At 33.6% G+C, this 14,525-nt stretch overlaps 1 protein-coding gene across 5 annotated transcripts in view; it reads left to right on the top strand.

Moving 5' to 3' along the window:
- Positions 1-14,525, top strand: part of Rc3h2 (ring finger and CCCH-type domains 2) — a 56,154-nt gene that overhangs the window by 5,506 nt on the left and 36,123 nt on the right. For all 5 annotated transcript variants that reach the window (XM_046451659.2, XM_046451658.2, XM_058581696.1 and 2 more), the window contains 3 exons: positions 1,415-1,712; positions 4,096-4,213; positions 6,880-7,113. In XM_046451659.2, the coding sequence (XP_046307615.1) occupies positions 1,482-1,712; positions 4,096-4,213; positions 6,880-7,113 (583 nt within the window). In that variant the 5' untranslated portion in view covers positions 1,415-1,481. The remainder of the gene's footprint in view (positions 1-1,414; positions 1,713-4,095; positions 4,214-6,879; positions 7,114-14,525) is intronic.

Below are 14,525 nucleotides of genomic sequence, written 5' to 3'. Positions count from 1 at the left end.
TTTGAGAAAAAGTTTATATAGGGTGCTTTTTACATAGAAGACTGTTTTACCAATTTTTAGTCTCAGTTTTTGTGAACATAAAAACACAAGGCTAATTAGAGGGGATGGAGATATGGCTCCGTGGTAGAGCCCTTGCCTAGCATGTGTGAGGCACTGGGTTCGATTCTTAGCACCACATAAAAATGAATAAATAAAACAAAGGTATTGTGTCCATCTACAACTAAAAAATTTTTTAAAGGTTGGGGGACTAATAGAATTCATTTTTATTTTGGAATATTGGGGAATGCTTTCAGTTATCTACTTTTCTATCCTGAGTTTAACTGCATTTTTAAACTTCTAATTTCTGTGTAATTAATATATCTGGGTTGGTAAACATTCCTATGAAATAAAGTATTAGCTCTTTAATTGCCCTAAATACCTAGATTTCTTGTTCACCAGAGAGCCTTTGTCAGACTTACATAAGATTTGAATTGAAAAATACAGAAAATTTGTGAAATGTAAAGTTAGTGTAATCTTATTTTGCTAAAAATTATGAAGCAGATTTTAATCTTAGAAATAAAATTCTCTTAATTATTTTCTAGTGCTTTTCCAGTTTTAAATCATATTCATATCACTTTTTCTGAATTTATAATCATAGTAAAGATAGAAATTTATATTTTGCATATATTCTGCTTAGAATTATTAGGTAAGAATAGTGTTTCATTTTCCTGATCTTTCTTACTGTACCTGACAGGTTTTATTTCTACTGATCAATCACTAAATAATAAAGTTTTGTTAGAAGTATTATAGTGAATTACTACAAAATTTTTAAAACAATATTTTCTTTGTTTTACTTTGGCACCATACTATTTAGTCAACATTCTTTCATTTATGGACAAACAACTCTGTCATCACAACCTTCTCTTACATGTAGATTTTTTTGTTACCTCAGTTAGCCTCTGAGTTAAGTCCTGACCAGGGATTTCCTCTTTCAGATGACCAGGCTGCCTCCTTTACATTTGATTTGACTATAATATTGTTTTTATCAATAGTTTTCAAAGCTTACTAATTCTTAATTATCTTAATTCTTATCTTAATATGTATTGGGTTAGTGGTAATCCAAGAAAAAGCACTTAAATTTTTTTTAACTCAACAAACCAAAATGATTTAAGAAAAATACATAGAAGTTTTGATGAGCAATCAAAATTGTGTGAGCAATCAATATGGAGTGTAGTTGAAAGGATCTCTAGTAGTGAATTATTTGGGGGCAACATTAACACACAGTTTTGTTTTGTTTTTTTTTAAAAAAGCATCTAAAGCATATAAAACTATTAAGAATTTCAGGTTCTGAAGCTGTGAGAATTGACTCTAGCAGTTAACTCTTGAAAGGAGAATAATGAATATGTAGTAAATTCTTACTTTTGTCCATTTCCAGCTTACAAAACACTACACAGCAAAATAATGATCTGCTAGACTGCTAACCCGAGCATCCAGCTTCCACAATGCCTGTGCAGGCAGCTCAATGGACAGAATTTCTGTCCTGTCCAATCTGCTATAATGAATTTGATGAGAATGTGCACAAACCCATCAGTTTAGGTTGTTCACACACTGTTTGCAAGACCTGCTTGAATAAACTTCACCGAAAAGCTTGTCCTTTTGACCAGACTGCCATCAACACAGACATTGATGTACTTCCTGTCAACTTCGCACTTCTCCAGTTAGTTGGAGCCCAGGTAACTTTCAGTACCTCACTAATTTAGTATCTATTGTAATCATCAAACATTGTTTATTATTGGGTATAAGATGTTTAGTGATACAAAAGACATAAACGTGGTCAATGTATGTGCTTTTCATGATTTTTAATCTTTAAAAAGATACCTTTATATAATAAATTCTTATATAAAATCGTGAATTCATTTATAGGTATGTATTTTTTTTTCCTTCAATGTTCTGGTCAAAATTTATGTGTATAAGTGGTTTGAGTAATGAGAAATACTTTACATATACATACATAATATTTATTCGTTAGGTGGAAAATATAAAAGTTCTGGCCAGAAACCAATCAACTAGAACCCTGAGATGAAGTTTGTTTTTTTGTTTGTTGGTTTTTTGTTTTTAAGTTTAATTGATTTAAGATAACATAAATGAGAAAATAAGTTTTATTTAGGGGTGTGTGTGTTTGTGTGTGTGTGTGTCCATGTCTGAAAAACCTATTAATAGGGTGTCAGTAACAAATTATGTTCAGTGTCTTGAACACATGTACTATGGAATGAATATTTTGTGTTATAATCATATTATTGCATCAGAGCAAGACCCTAGATTTATTATAATAACTTTCATTTAATGAGGGTATACTCTTATAAATGATGGTAAATATTTATTATCTTTTATTACTCATATCACTACTTTTATCATAGCTCTTTAGGTGGTTATTATCCCCATTTTACAAGTAAGGAAGAAGATAAAATTTTGTACATTATATGCTACATATTAAAGCAAGAAAATAAGGATTTTTCTGATTTATTAGAAAATTTATTTAAAAATTCAAACTGAAAATATTCTATTTGTTCCCCTTAGTATCTTGATATTTGCACTTTTTCTTTTAAAGCACAAAATCTATTTTCAGTGTTAATAATCAGGTTTGACACTCTGAAATCAAGGTGACTCTATAATGATGCTACAATTTAATTGGTAGCATATTTTTCTTAGTGGAGCATAAACTAATATTGCTTCATGCAAATGGTGGCATTTTAGATTCAGTAAAATACATGGACTTTTTGTAATAGTAGCTACCATTTATTTAGAATCTACTATAGATCAAGTATTTTGTTAATGTTCCTTATAAGTGTTATCTCTGTTGATCCTTAAATAGCTTATTACAAGTCTGTGCAATGTGACTTCTATTTCTTCAACCTCATCTACCACTGTCTTCTTACATTGGCCTCCTAAGCCAGTTCTCAAATATGCCTAGCATATTACCAGCTAGGGCTTTTGTAGTGATTTATTTTTGCCTAGAATGTTCATTCCATCTTTTTACATCTTTATTTAAAATGTTATCATTCTCAAGGAAGCCTATCATGACCACTCCAATTAAAATTGCAACCCTTTTCCAACATTTTCTTCTTATCATTGCTGTGTAATTTCACTACTTTCTAACACCATACATATGTGTGTGTGTGTGTGTGTGTGTGTTTTAATTTACTGACTCCTTTTCACTAGAGTATAAGCTTCACAAAACAAGAAATTTTCTGTTTTGCACACCAAAACAAAATTTTAGACACCTAGTATCTAAAACTGTGCCTGGAACGTGAGTACTCCATGAATATAAATATTTGTTGAATTAAGTTGAACTTTCATAAAGGTACCATAAAATATGGATATCTGTCTTCATTTTGCAGATATAGAATTTATGACAAAGAACAGTTAAATAACTTTCTCAAGATTTCTCAGAGGTGGCAGAGCTGCAATTTTTACCCAAGTTTTTGACCTTTTTAATTCTTGCATTGCAATGCTGGGGATCAAACCCTTGATCTCACACATGCTAGGCAAGCACTCTACCACTGAGCTATATTCCCCCAGACCCCAGAGTTTGACCTTTGAGAACACTGCCTTGTGGTTCTTATGTTCTAGCAAAGGGAACAGATTATAAATTCTAAAACCTAACAAATAGTATAGCAAAGTGGTGCTTAGCAAATTGCTATGGGGAGAAAATTCATGCATTCTTTCTTATTTTTTATTTTAGACTTACTAAAAGTGTTATTTTAAAAATGGTGTACAGGGGTCCTGCATAACTTTCCATGGCTTTCTCGTAGTGTTAACATATTTCATAATTATAGCACAGTTATCAGCCTCCTGAAATTAACATTAATGACTATTAGCTAGTTGCCCCCCCACACACACACACATTAATCTACTTAGCCTCTACAATTATGTATGATAGCCTTGGTTTTTGGAAAGCAGTTTGGCTACGTGATTAGCTTAGCTAAAGTTTTTCTTAAATCACTTTGATGTATTATCTCTTTTATAATTTTGTGCTCACTAAGATTATTATCAAGTATATAAATAACAATTACATGAGCTGGATAAATGTATTTCTGCAATTTTTCATTCTTTAAGGTACCAGATCATCAGTCAATAAAGTTAAGTAATCTAGGTGAGAATAAACACTATGAGGTTGCAAAGAAATGTGTTGAGGATTTGGCACTCTACTTAAAACCACTAAGTGGAGGAAAAGGTAAGTTCATAAAAAGCATTTTTACTGGTTAAGAGGACTTGTTAAATATAAGTGTTGAGCGTGTGTAATGTGCCTTCATGGAGCCTATAGACTACTGAGGGAGATAGGTGTACAAGTGTAATAAAGTATTTTAAGTGCTGTGACAAAAAGTGGAATATTAATTTTTGTTTATCACTACATAGCCAGTGAGGGGTATATTATAGGTATAATAGATAGTAAATGAATTATCTTGTACCTGGAGAAGATTGTGAACTAAGTGCCAGTCACTGTTCTGGTGTTTGGCATACTTTAGTAAGTGCAACAGAAAAATATACCTGCCTGTAAACATATCACTTATATTTTAGAAAAGCAAAAGACTATAATAAAAAAAGATTATATAGTATAGGTGAAAACTGATATAAAAGAAAGCAGTTAGAAGATTTGGCAATGTCAGAGTCAGAATAGAAGGACAGATTGTCTAGTATAGACCTCATTGAGATGGAGGCTTTTAAGACAGGTGTGGTGTCCCAGCAGCCTGGGAGGCTAAGGAGGATCGAGAGTTCGAAGCCAACCTCAGCAAAAGTGAGGCGCTAAGCAACTCAGTGAGATACTGTCTCTAAATAAAATACAAAATAGGACTGGGGATGTGGCTCAGTGGTAGAGTGCCCCTGAGTTTAATCCCTTGTAACCCCCCAAAAAAGAAGGTAGCTTTTGGACTTGAAATGAAGTGAGAGAGGTGAGATAATTAACCATGTAGTTTCTGGATAAAAAGGACATAGCTTAGTGGTAGAGCTCTTGCCTCACATGCATGCAACCCTGGGTTCAATCCCAGTACTAGGAATAGGAAAAAAAAAAAAAAAGTTTCAGGCAGAGGGACTAGTGTGTGCAGCATCCTCATGTTTTTAAAGAAAAGCAAGGCTGGGGATATAGCTCAGGTGGTAGAATGCTTGCCTTGCATGCACAAGGCCCTGTATTCAATCCCGAGCACCAATAAATAAATAAATAAATAAAGTAGAAGTTGTATGCCTGGAGGTATGTGAGTGAGGAGCAAAGCAATATAAGATGAAACTAAATGATGAGTTCAGGTGATGTACAGACTTATAGTTGGTTTAAAGACAAGCTTTTACTATGAGTAAAGTTAGGGAATTATTGCAGAGTTTTGAACAGAGCATTGATATCTGACTAATGTTAAATGATCACTGGATGCTTTATTGAAAATTCACAATAGAAGGACAAGAGCAGAAGTAGGATGATCAGTTAAGAGGCTTTTGGAGCAAGATTTGCAGCAGTGGAAGGAGTGAGAAATGCTCAATCTGGGATACATTTTTAAAATACAGGCAAGAGTATTTCTGAATTGGAATTTGAGAAGTTGTACAGAGTCAAGTATGACTCCTAGATCTTGTGGCCTGAGTAACTGAAATGTGGGTGGCCATCAGTTGTCACAGGGAATAGTAAAGTTAGATCAGGTTTAGGTAGGAAAGTCAAGTTTAGTTTTGGTCATAGTACATTTGAGATTTGTAATATTTACTTGGATGCTATCTGTAACTTTGGGAGTCACTGACATATGGATGGTATTTAAAGTAACAAAACTGGATGAGGTCATTTAAGTAGTGAATTTAGATAGGAAAAATAGACTGGGTGCTGAGGTCCTTTAACATAATCAGGGGAAAAAGATGATTTTAAATCTGCAAGGAAGATTAGAAGGAAAGGAGGAGGAAGGAAGAAAACCAAAAGAATGGAGTATTCTAGAAACCAAAGAAAGTATTTATAAATACAGGAGGAAAGAGTAATTATCTGTGTTGAATATTAGTGGAAGGTCAAATATGATAAGGACTGAGAATTAACCATGGATTTACAAAGTAGAGACAATTGGGGGGAAAGAAACAAAGTAGATAATTGTCTGGTCAAGAGATAATGACAAAATCAGAGTAGGTTTTAGAGATTGTAAAGTAAGAAACTGGAAATAGTATACAAAATCTAGAGGATTTGCTACAAATGGGAAGGAAGAAATGGAGCACCACTAATGGGAAAGGAGGGATCAGTGGAAAGATTTCTTTTTTTTTTCTTGTGGTGCCAGGAATCAAACTAGGGATTGTGCATACTAGGGAAATACTATACCACTAAGCTATACCACCAGTCCTTACTTATATTTAAGATGGATGAAATAATAGCATACTTTTTCTTATTGTATGCTGATGGGAGAGAGGGAAAAATTGATGATACGTAAGAGGAGAGAATTGCTGGAGCAGTGTCCCCGAGTTAGTTCAAAGGAGTAAGATGTATGAGATTATCATTGAGCAATGTTCTAAATGTCTCATGTACAATTTTTAAAAATTAGAACCATTATTAATCAGTCTTTATAGGTTAGAATTTTTAGTCAGGCATCTTTGAATTTATCTGCAATTGCTTTATAGTAAAGATGGAGAGAAAACTAAATAAATACAAAGTGCTGCATCTGGGTACAGACAAACCAGAAAACATGATACCTAAATAAAATCTGAAATAACTAAAAGTGAGCTGCCTTCTTATTACAAAATGGTAATAAACAGACAGTATACTCACTGTTATAAAAATAAAACTACTTACAAGGGACTCGTTAAGATTTGTGGCTAAATACAAATATAGATAATGTAATTGTTTAATTTATTGAAAAACCTTTAGTTTTCTTTGTTTCCCTTTTCTTAAAGGTGTAGCTAGTTTGAACCAGAGTGCACTGAGCCGTCCAATGCAAAGGAAACTGGTGACACTTGTGAACTGTCAGCTGGTGGAGGAAGAAGGTCGTGTCAGAGCCATGAGAGCAGCCCGTTCACTTGGAGAAAGAACTGTAACAGAACTGATATTACAGCACCAGAATCCTCAGCAATTGTCTGCCAATTTGTGGGCTGCTGTCAGGGCTCGAGGATGCCAGTTTCTAGGGCCAGGTAAGATAGCTGACTATCTTAACATTTTTATTGGTAATTAGGGCTTGAGTAAAAAACTTGAGGATGCCAGTTTCTAAGGCAAAATTAAAATCCTGGGACTCAACCCATCTTTATACATGTATGTGTGTGTGTGTGTGGGGGGGGGGTATTTGATTTTTAGTTGTGAAGGACACAATACCTTTATGTTATTTATTTATGTGGTGCTGAAAATTGAACATAGTGGCCTATACATGCGAGACAAGTGCTCTACCACTAAGCCACAAACAACCCCAGCCCTTATACATCTTGACATAGTTAAAGCTTTTGTTAATCATAATTTATATTATATATTACAGACTATGTAATATAATGGACTATATGACTTATGTATTATAATCTCTTATAGATAGATGGGTGACCATGTACAAATTAGAAAATTGAGCTAGAAGGAGTTTAGGATTGCATAGGCTATAAGTAAAGGAAGGTTAATTTTTTATTTTGTGTGTGTGTGGTAGGAAAAAAATATCAATCTCTTGATTATTTTTAAAAATTGGAAAATATACAAAGTATATGAAAATTAAAAGTCACCGGGGGTTAATTTCTTTATGGTTATTCTGTCTATATTCTGCTTAAGAAAACCTTTATGCCAAAGTTATGAAGTACTTCCCTGTATTTCTTCTATGTGTTTTGTTTTACCTTTCTTATTTAGAAATATAGTTTCAGCAGAATTTAATTTTGTGAAGAAAACTTTTTTTTTGCAGTACTGGGGATTGAATCCAGGAGTGTACTACACATACTAGGGTACATCTCCAGCCCTTTTTTATTTTGAGACAGTGTTGTCACTAAGTTGCTCAGAAGGGATTCAATCCTGTGATCCTTCTGCTTCAGTCTTGAGTAGTGGTGAATACAGGTGTGTGCCACTTCGCCTGGCATACAGGAAACATTTTTTAATAAGTGGGATTGGGAGAACTGGATGGACAGGTAGAAAAATAAAATTGGATGCATTCCTTATATGCTGTCACTGCCTAAATTACAAATAGTTCAGAAATAGTTGTGATTACAGAGTAAATTATACAAGTAATAAAAACAAATGAAATAGGTAATTCTCTTATAACCTGGTAGGGAATAGGAACACTTTTTAAATTTTTACGCAAAATCCAGGAGCGATATTGTGTTTAATTTGCATCACAAAAAATTATAAGCGGAGTAAAAAGATAACAAGCTGGGGGAAATATTTATAAGTGTCATCCAGTACATAGATTAATATAACTAATATATGAGGTTCTTCCAAATATGCAGACAGTGATCTCAGTGACTCAGGATGCTTAAACAGAAGGATCACAAGCTCAATGCTAGTCTTAGCAATTTAGCCAGACTCTTGTCTTGAAATGAAAAATAAAAAAAATCTGGGGATGAGATTCAATCCCTAGTACCAACAACAACAACTGAAAAAATTAAAATTAATTTTTTCTCAAAAAACAAAGACTAGCAATCAAATTGGAAAGATTCACAAATAGTGAAAGTAGACAAAAGATATAATATAAAAAGTAATACAAATGGCTTCAAACATATAAAAAGATACCCAGTGTTTCTCATATAAAGAAAAATGTACATTAAAGTCATACTGGAATGCCATTACTTATCCATCAAATTGGCAGAATCAAAAGTTTGACAGTGTATTCTGTTGACCAAGCTGTGGGGAAACACTTTTATCCAGTACTGGTGGGAATGCAACAAATGGTATAAACTTAAAGACAAAAATTTGGCAACATTAAGCAAAATCACCTTTGTGTTTACTCTTCAGCTCAGCCATCCCATTTAAGGAGTCAATCCAAAGATACAGCAAAAATACAAAACACATAAAGTTATAAAGCACTATTTGTAAAAGCAGACATCTAGAAGTAACCTGAACATCTATAATAAGGTTCTGACTCAATACCACTGTGGTTTATCTTTCTAGTGCAGTGCTATGCAGCTGTTGAGAGCAGTGAGGAAGGGCATGATCTCCAGATATATTTTTAAGTTAAAAAAATAAAAGCAAGGTGCAGAATAGTGTAGTATTCTATGTAAGAAAAAGAGGGAGACAGAATCTTTACCTACTTTTTTCATTTAAATCCTTCAAAAGAAACATTGGCAGGAAAAATAAAAATAATAAAATTTTGTGGAAGAAAAAAAGGTAAGAAAGGAACAGAGAACGCTGATTACCTTTTTTTGAATTTAGGAACCACATAAGTGTCTTATAAAGGTTTTAAATAAAATTTTTAAAAATTTAAAAGTGAAGCCCGACATGGTGGTGCACACCTGTAATCCCAGCAGCTTGGGCGGCTGAAACAGGATTGTGAGTTCAAAGCCACCAGTAGCAACAGCTAGGCACTAAGCAACTCAGTGAGACCCTTTCTCAAAATAAAATACAGAACAGGACTGGGGATGTGGCTCAGTGGTTGAGTGCCCCTGAGTTCAATCTCTGGTACCCGCATCCCCAAAATTTAAAAGTGATTAAAACAAAATAATATCTAAAAATATAGTTAAGGGGTTGGAGATAGATGTAGCTTAGTAGAGTGCTTACCTAGCTAGCATGCACAAGACCCTGAGTTTGATCCTCAGTGCTATAAAAATTTAATAAGGCTAAAATTTATGAAGTTAAATGCATATCCATATAGGAATAAATTATTTTAGGTGACTTTAGAACATAATATTTTGATTTCTTTATCCCTAGTGGGATGTACAAATCCTAAATTATATTCAATGGGCCTGTTGTTCATAATTCTGGTGGTGTTATTTTGAAACTAATAAGACATGGTTGTATATAAATCAATTACATTATTATGTTAATGCCATCAGAAATCAATATTTTCAGCATTTAAAAATGATACGACTATGAAATCAGTGAAATTTAAGTAAAAACCCTGTAGTCTTAAATTAGAATTGGCAGAATTTACTCAGATTTACTTGTTTTTCTCTTCTAAAAATTGTTAATATCCTTGTCTGTCTGCTGAAAAGATTTAGAAGCAATTAATAATTAAAGCACCAAAATTGTAAGCTTGAGTAATATCAGTTCCCCCTAAAAAGAGGCAGGACTCTGAATAAATGTCTTATTCCAGTTGTAAGATGGGAAAGTAAAAGATAAACATGGAAAATCTTGTGCTAGAAAGCAAAAAAGGTATCAGAAACTTATAGAATCTTGTTAAAAAGTCATAGACTTGAACTTGAAGAAGCTTACATTGGACATAAATGGACAATTTAGACATAAAAATGAGTGATGACGATAATGGGTTGAGTTCCTAATTGTAGTAAGAAAATATTAAGTGGTCATCTTTGGCAGTTGCTAGAGCAGTAACATAATATTCTGAAAATTGAAAGAACAAGAGTTAGAAAGAAGCTGAGCATTTTTTTTCCTGCCTTTCTTATGCAGACTATTTTAGGGATAACTCTTCTATGTTGAGGGAAGTGTCTTTTTTTAGCAGAATTCCAACTAATAAATTTAGAAGAAAAATGATAAAATTAGAAAAACCACAATTTTGCACCTCTAAATTAATGGGCTTAGTCAAGGATTATTAGGGTTTGAATTTTTGTTTTTGTTTTCCTTTTTGTGGTACTGTGGAATGAATCTATGGCCTTGTGAATGCTATGCAAGCATTCTACCGTTGAGCTACATCACCAGCATTAAAATCATTGGATGAAATGTTACTGGGGAAATTTACAATAGGTGGATAGGGTCTGAACCCACTGATCAATTCAACATTGCCAAGTGTGGTAGCACATGTCTGTAATCCCAATAACTCAAGCAGGGCTTGGGGATTGTTAAGGCAAGAGGATTCCAAGTTCAAGGACAGCCTCAGCAATTTAGTAAGAATCTGTCTCAAAAAGAACTAGAGATTTAGCTCAGTGGTAATGTACTCCAGATTCAATCCCAGCCCCCTGCAAAAAATTTTTTTCTTTTTGCTAAAAGCAAGACAGCTAGGCTTTCTGCATATCTGTCTCTTCATGTAATATATGTGTGGTTGGCCAAAAACAAAAAAAGAAAAAGACCTAAATCTGAATTTAATTAAGCTTTTGGTTTACCTGAAATGAGGGAGGTAGAGGAACATATTTAAAAATACTATAAGCACAATGAAACCAATATAGAATAAAGAAATTTTTTTTCTTCCAGTACTGAGGATTGAACCAAGTAAGTAGTACTTTACCACTGAGCCATATCCCTAGTCCTTTTTATTTTGAGACAGGAGGATCTTGCCAAGTTGCCCAGGCTGACTTCAACTGATCCCCTTGCTTCAGCCTTCTGAGTCGCTGAGATTACAGGTGTTCCAACACTGTGCTGATCTAAGAAAATTCTTTAGAAAAAGTGTTTCTTCAACAATAAATGAACTTTTCTTTGAAATAGGAGGATAAAGGTGGCAAGGCAATGATATAGGTTTTGTTTTGTTTTATTTTGTTTTTAAAGCCTAAAGACATATCAACTGAAAAGAATTGTATGGATTTATTTGGATACTTAAACCAACTGTAATAAGACATTTTGAGACAATGGGAAAAATAGAACATGGATTGAATATTAATTATATCAAGGAAATGTGTTAATTTTGTTAGGTGTGACAGTTGTCTTATTAATATTTTTAGAAGCCTTACTTATTAGAAATACAAAATGTATTTAAAAGTAAAATAATAAGTTATCTGGAACTTTCTTCCAAACACTCCAGCCAGAACAAACTGGAAAAGAAAGAATTAGTTGAAACTTGAAAACAACTGGATGGATATTGTTAGCTCTACTTTTGTGTATGTTTAAAGTTTTCCATAATACAAAGTTAAATTTAAAAATATTTTTAAATTCATATTTTATATAACTTGTATATTTCATTATGTTTACTTATCTTAACCTAAGAAGCACCAGATTAAATATCAGATTTTTATTCTGTAACTCAACAACAAAAAGCCCAACTTAAAAGTAGATAAAAGACTGAACCTCCAAAGAGAGACAAATAACCAAGAGACATATGAGCATCTTTAGTTACTAGGGAAATACAAGTCAAAATTGTAATGACACATAGGGGGCATAACTCAGTGGTAAAAAGCAGTTGCCTAGCATTCATGAGTCATAAACTTTGTTTGGTCCCCAGCACTGCAAAAATAAAGAAATCACAATAGGGTACCACTTTGCACCTATTTAGGTAGCCACAATTTTAGAAGATAGAAAATAACAATTGTTGATGAGGACATGTAAACTGCACTACTGTGGGGAAACCAATTTGGGAGTTCCCCTAAAGTTAAACATGACCCAACAGATTCATTCATAGGTATATACCCAAAAGGATAGAAAATAGGTCCTCAAATATATTTGGACACAAATGTTTATAGTGGTATTATTTTTAATAGTTAAAAGGTAGATACAGTCCAGTTGTTAGGTGATAAATAAACAAAATGAGATATATACATAAATAGAATATTATTCAGCCATAAAAAAAAGATTGAAGTATTACTGATGCATGCTGCATGTGGGAAATACTATAGTATTTCACTATAAGTGAAAGAGACCTGACAACCAGTTAAATAGTTGCCAGGGATCTATGGAACAGAGGGTATGAGAAGTGACTGCTTAATGACTATGGGATTTCCTTTGGAATAATGAAAATTCTTAGAACTTGATAGAGTTGATAGCTATACAACATTATGAATGTATTAAATGTCACCTCCAAATTATACATTTGTTGTGTGTGTGCATGAGTGCTACATTCTCAGCCCTGTACATTTTTGAATGGGTAATTTTATGTGAATTTTACCTTAAGGTTTTTTTGTTTTGTTTTGTTTTTAAGTCTTTGTTTCAAGCTCTAGTTTAGCTACTAACTAATTGTTTCCTTAGTTTAGTCACTTAACTTCTGTAGGTCTGAATAGCCTCACCTTGGAAAATGGAGTTTGATTTTGACTGTAGATTCTCAGCTCTAAAGTTTTGGATTTTTTAATTGATAACCATGTACTTTTAAATTTCAATTTTGAATTTTTTTTTTTTTTTTTTTTTTTTTTTTGGTACCAGGGATTGAACCCAGGGGCACTTAACCACTGAGCCACATTCCAGCTCTTTTTATTTGTTTATTTATTTTTTTGAGAAAGGGTCTTGCTAAGTTGCTTAGGTCCTCCATAAGTTGCTGAGACTGTCTTTGTACTTGTAATCCTCCTGCCTCAGCCTCCCAAGTTGCTGGAATTACAAGTGTGCACTGCCGATCCCGGCTCAATTTTGAAATAATTTTAAATTTATTGAAACATTGCAAAAATAATGCAGAAAATTTCCTGAATGCTCTTTTTTTTTTAATGCTATTTGTTTTGTTTTTGTTGTAGATGGACACAATACCTTTATTTTATTTATTTATTTTTATGTTGTGCTGAAGATCAAACCCAGTGCCTCACACATGCCAGGGGAGCGCTCTACCACTGAGCCACAACCCCAGCCCTCCTGAATGCTCTTTACCCACATTGACCAAAATATTTTTAAAAACAAGGATATTCTGTATGTAATAGCAATATGTTTATCACATTCAAAAACTTTTACTTTGATACAGTACAATTTATAGTTCATATTCCAATTTTTTCAATTATTCCAAAAATGTCTTTTTTATAGCATTTATTTTCTTCTAGTGTAAGATTTAGTTCATACTCAATGTATTTGTCATTTACCTTTTAGTTTTCTTTAATCTGGAACCACTTCTCAACCTGTATCTTCCATGATGTTTATGTTGAGGAACACATGCCATTTACTTTACAAATTTTTTGGGGTGGAGTGTGTACTGGGGATTGAACCCAGGTGCATTTTACCACTGAACTGTATCCCCAGCCCTGCGCTCCCCTCCCCTCCCCTCTCTTCCCCTCCCCTCCCCTCTCTTCCCCCTCCTCCTCCCAAGCTTTTTCTAAATTTTGAGACAGGGTCTCACATTGGTTAGGACCTCACTAAATTGCTCTAGCCTGCCTCAAACTTGGGATCCCCAGCATCAGCCTCCAAAGTCGCTGGGATTGCAGGCATGTGCCACTGCACACGGTGTTAGAATATTTCTTAATCTAGGTTTGCCTCATGCTCCCTCATGATTTGATTCAGGATACACTATATATCCCTGGTTTTAAAACAGTATAAATACCCTCTTCAGGTATTGCATCCAGAGACTAATCATTTATAAATTTTTTACAGAGTAGTTTCTGACAGGCAGAATAACATTCTCATGCATATGCCACCTGTATGTTCTTTGCATGTTTTTTTTTTTTAATTTTTATTCTTTTTTAATTTTTTTGTTGTTGTTGTAAATGGACACAGTGCCTTTATTTATTTATTTTTATGTGGTACTGAGCATTGAACACAGTGCCTCATGCATGATAGGCAAGTGCTCTACCACTGAACCACAACCCCAGCCCCATCTTTACATGTTATCATCGGTAGTTCTAAGTATTTTATGAATTAC

The sequence above is a fragment of the Marmota monax genome, unplaced genomic scaffold (genome assembly GCF_021218885.2).
Source record: "Marmota monax isolate L192 unplaced genomic scaffold, Marmota_monax_Labrador192_F-V1.1 WCK01_AAM20220418_F8-fsc00020, whole genome shotgun sequence".
Lineage (NCBI taxonomy): Eukaryota > Metazoa > Chordata > Mammalia > Rodentia > Sciuridae > Marmota > Marmota monax.
This window is presented reverse-complemented; position numbering and strand designations above follow the sequence as displayed.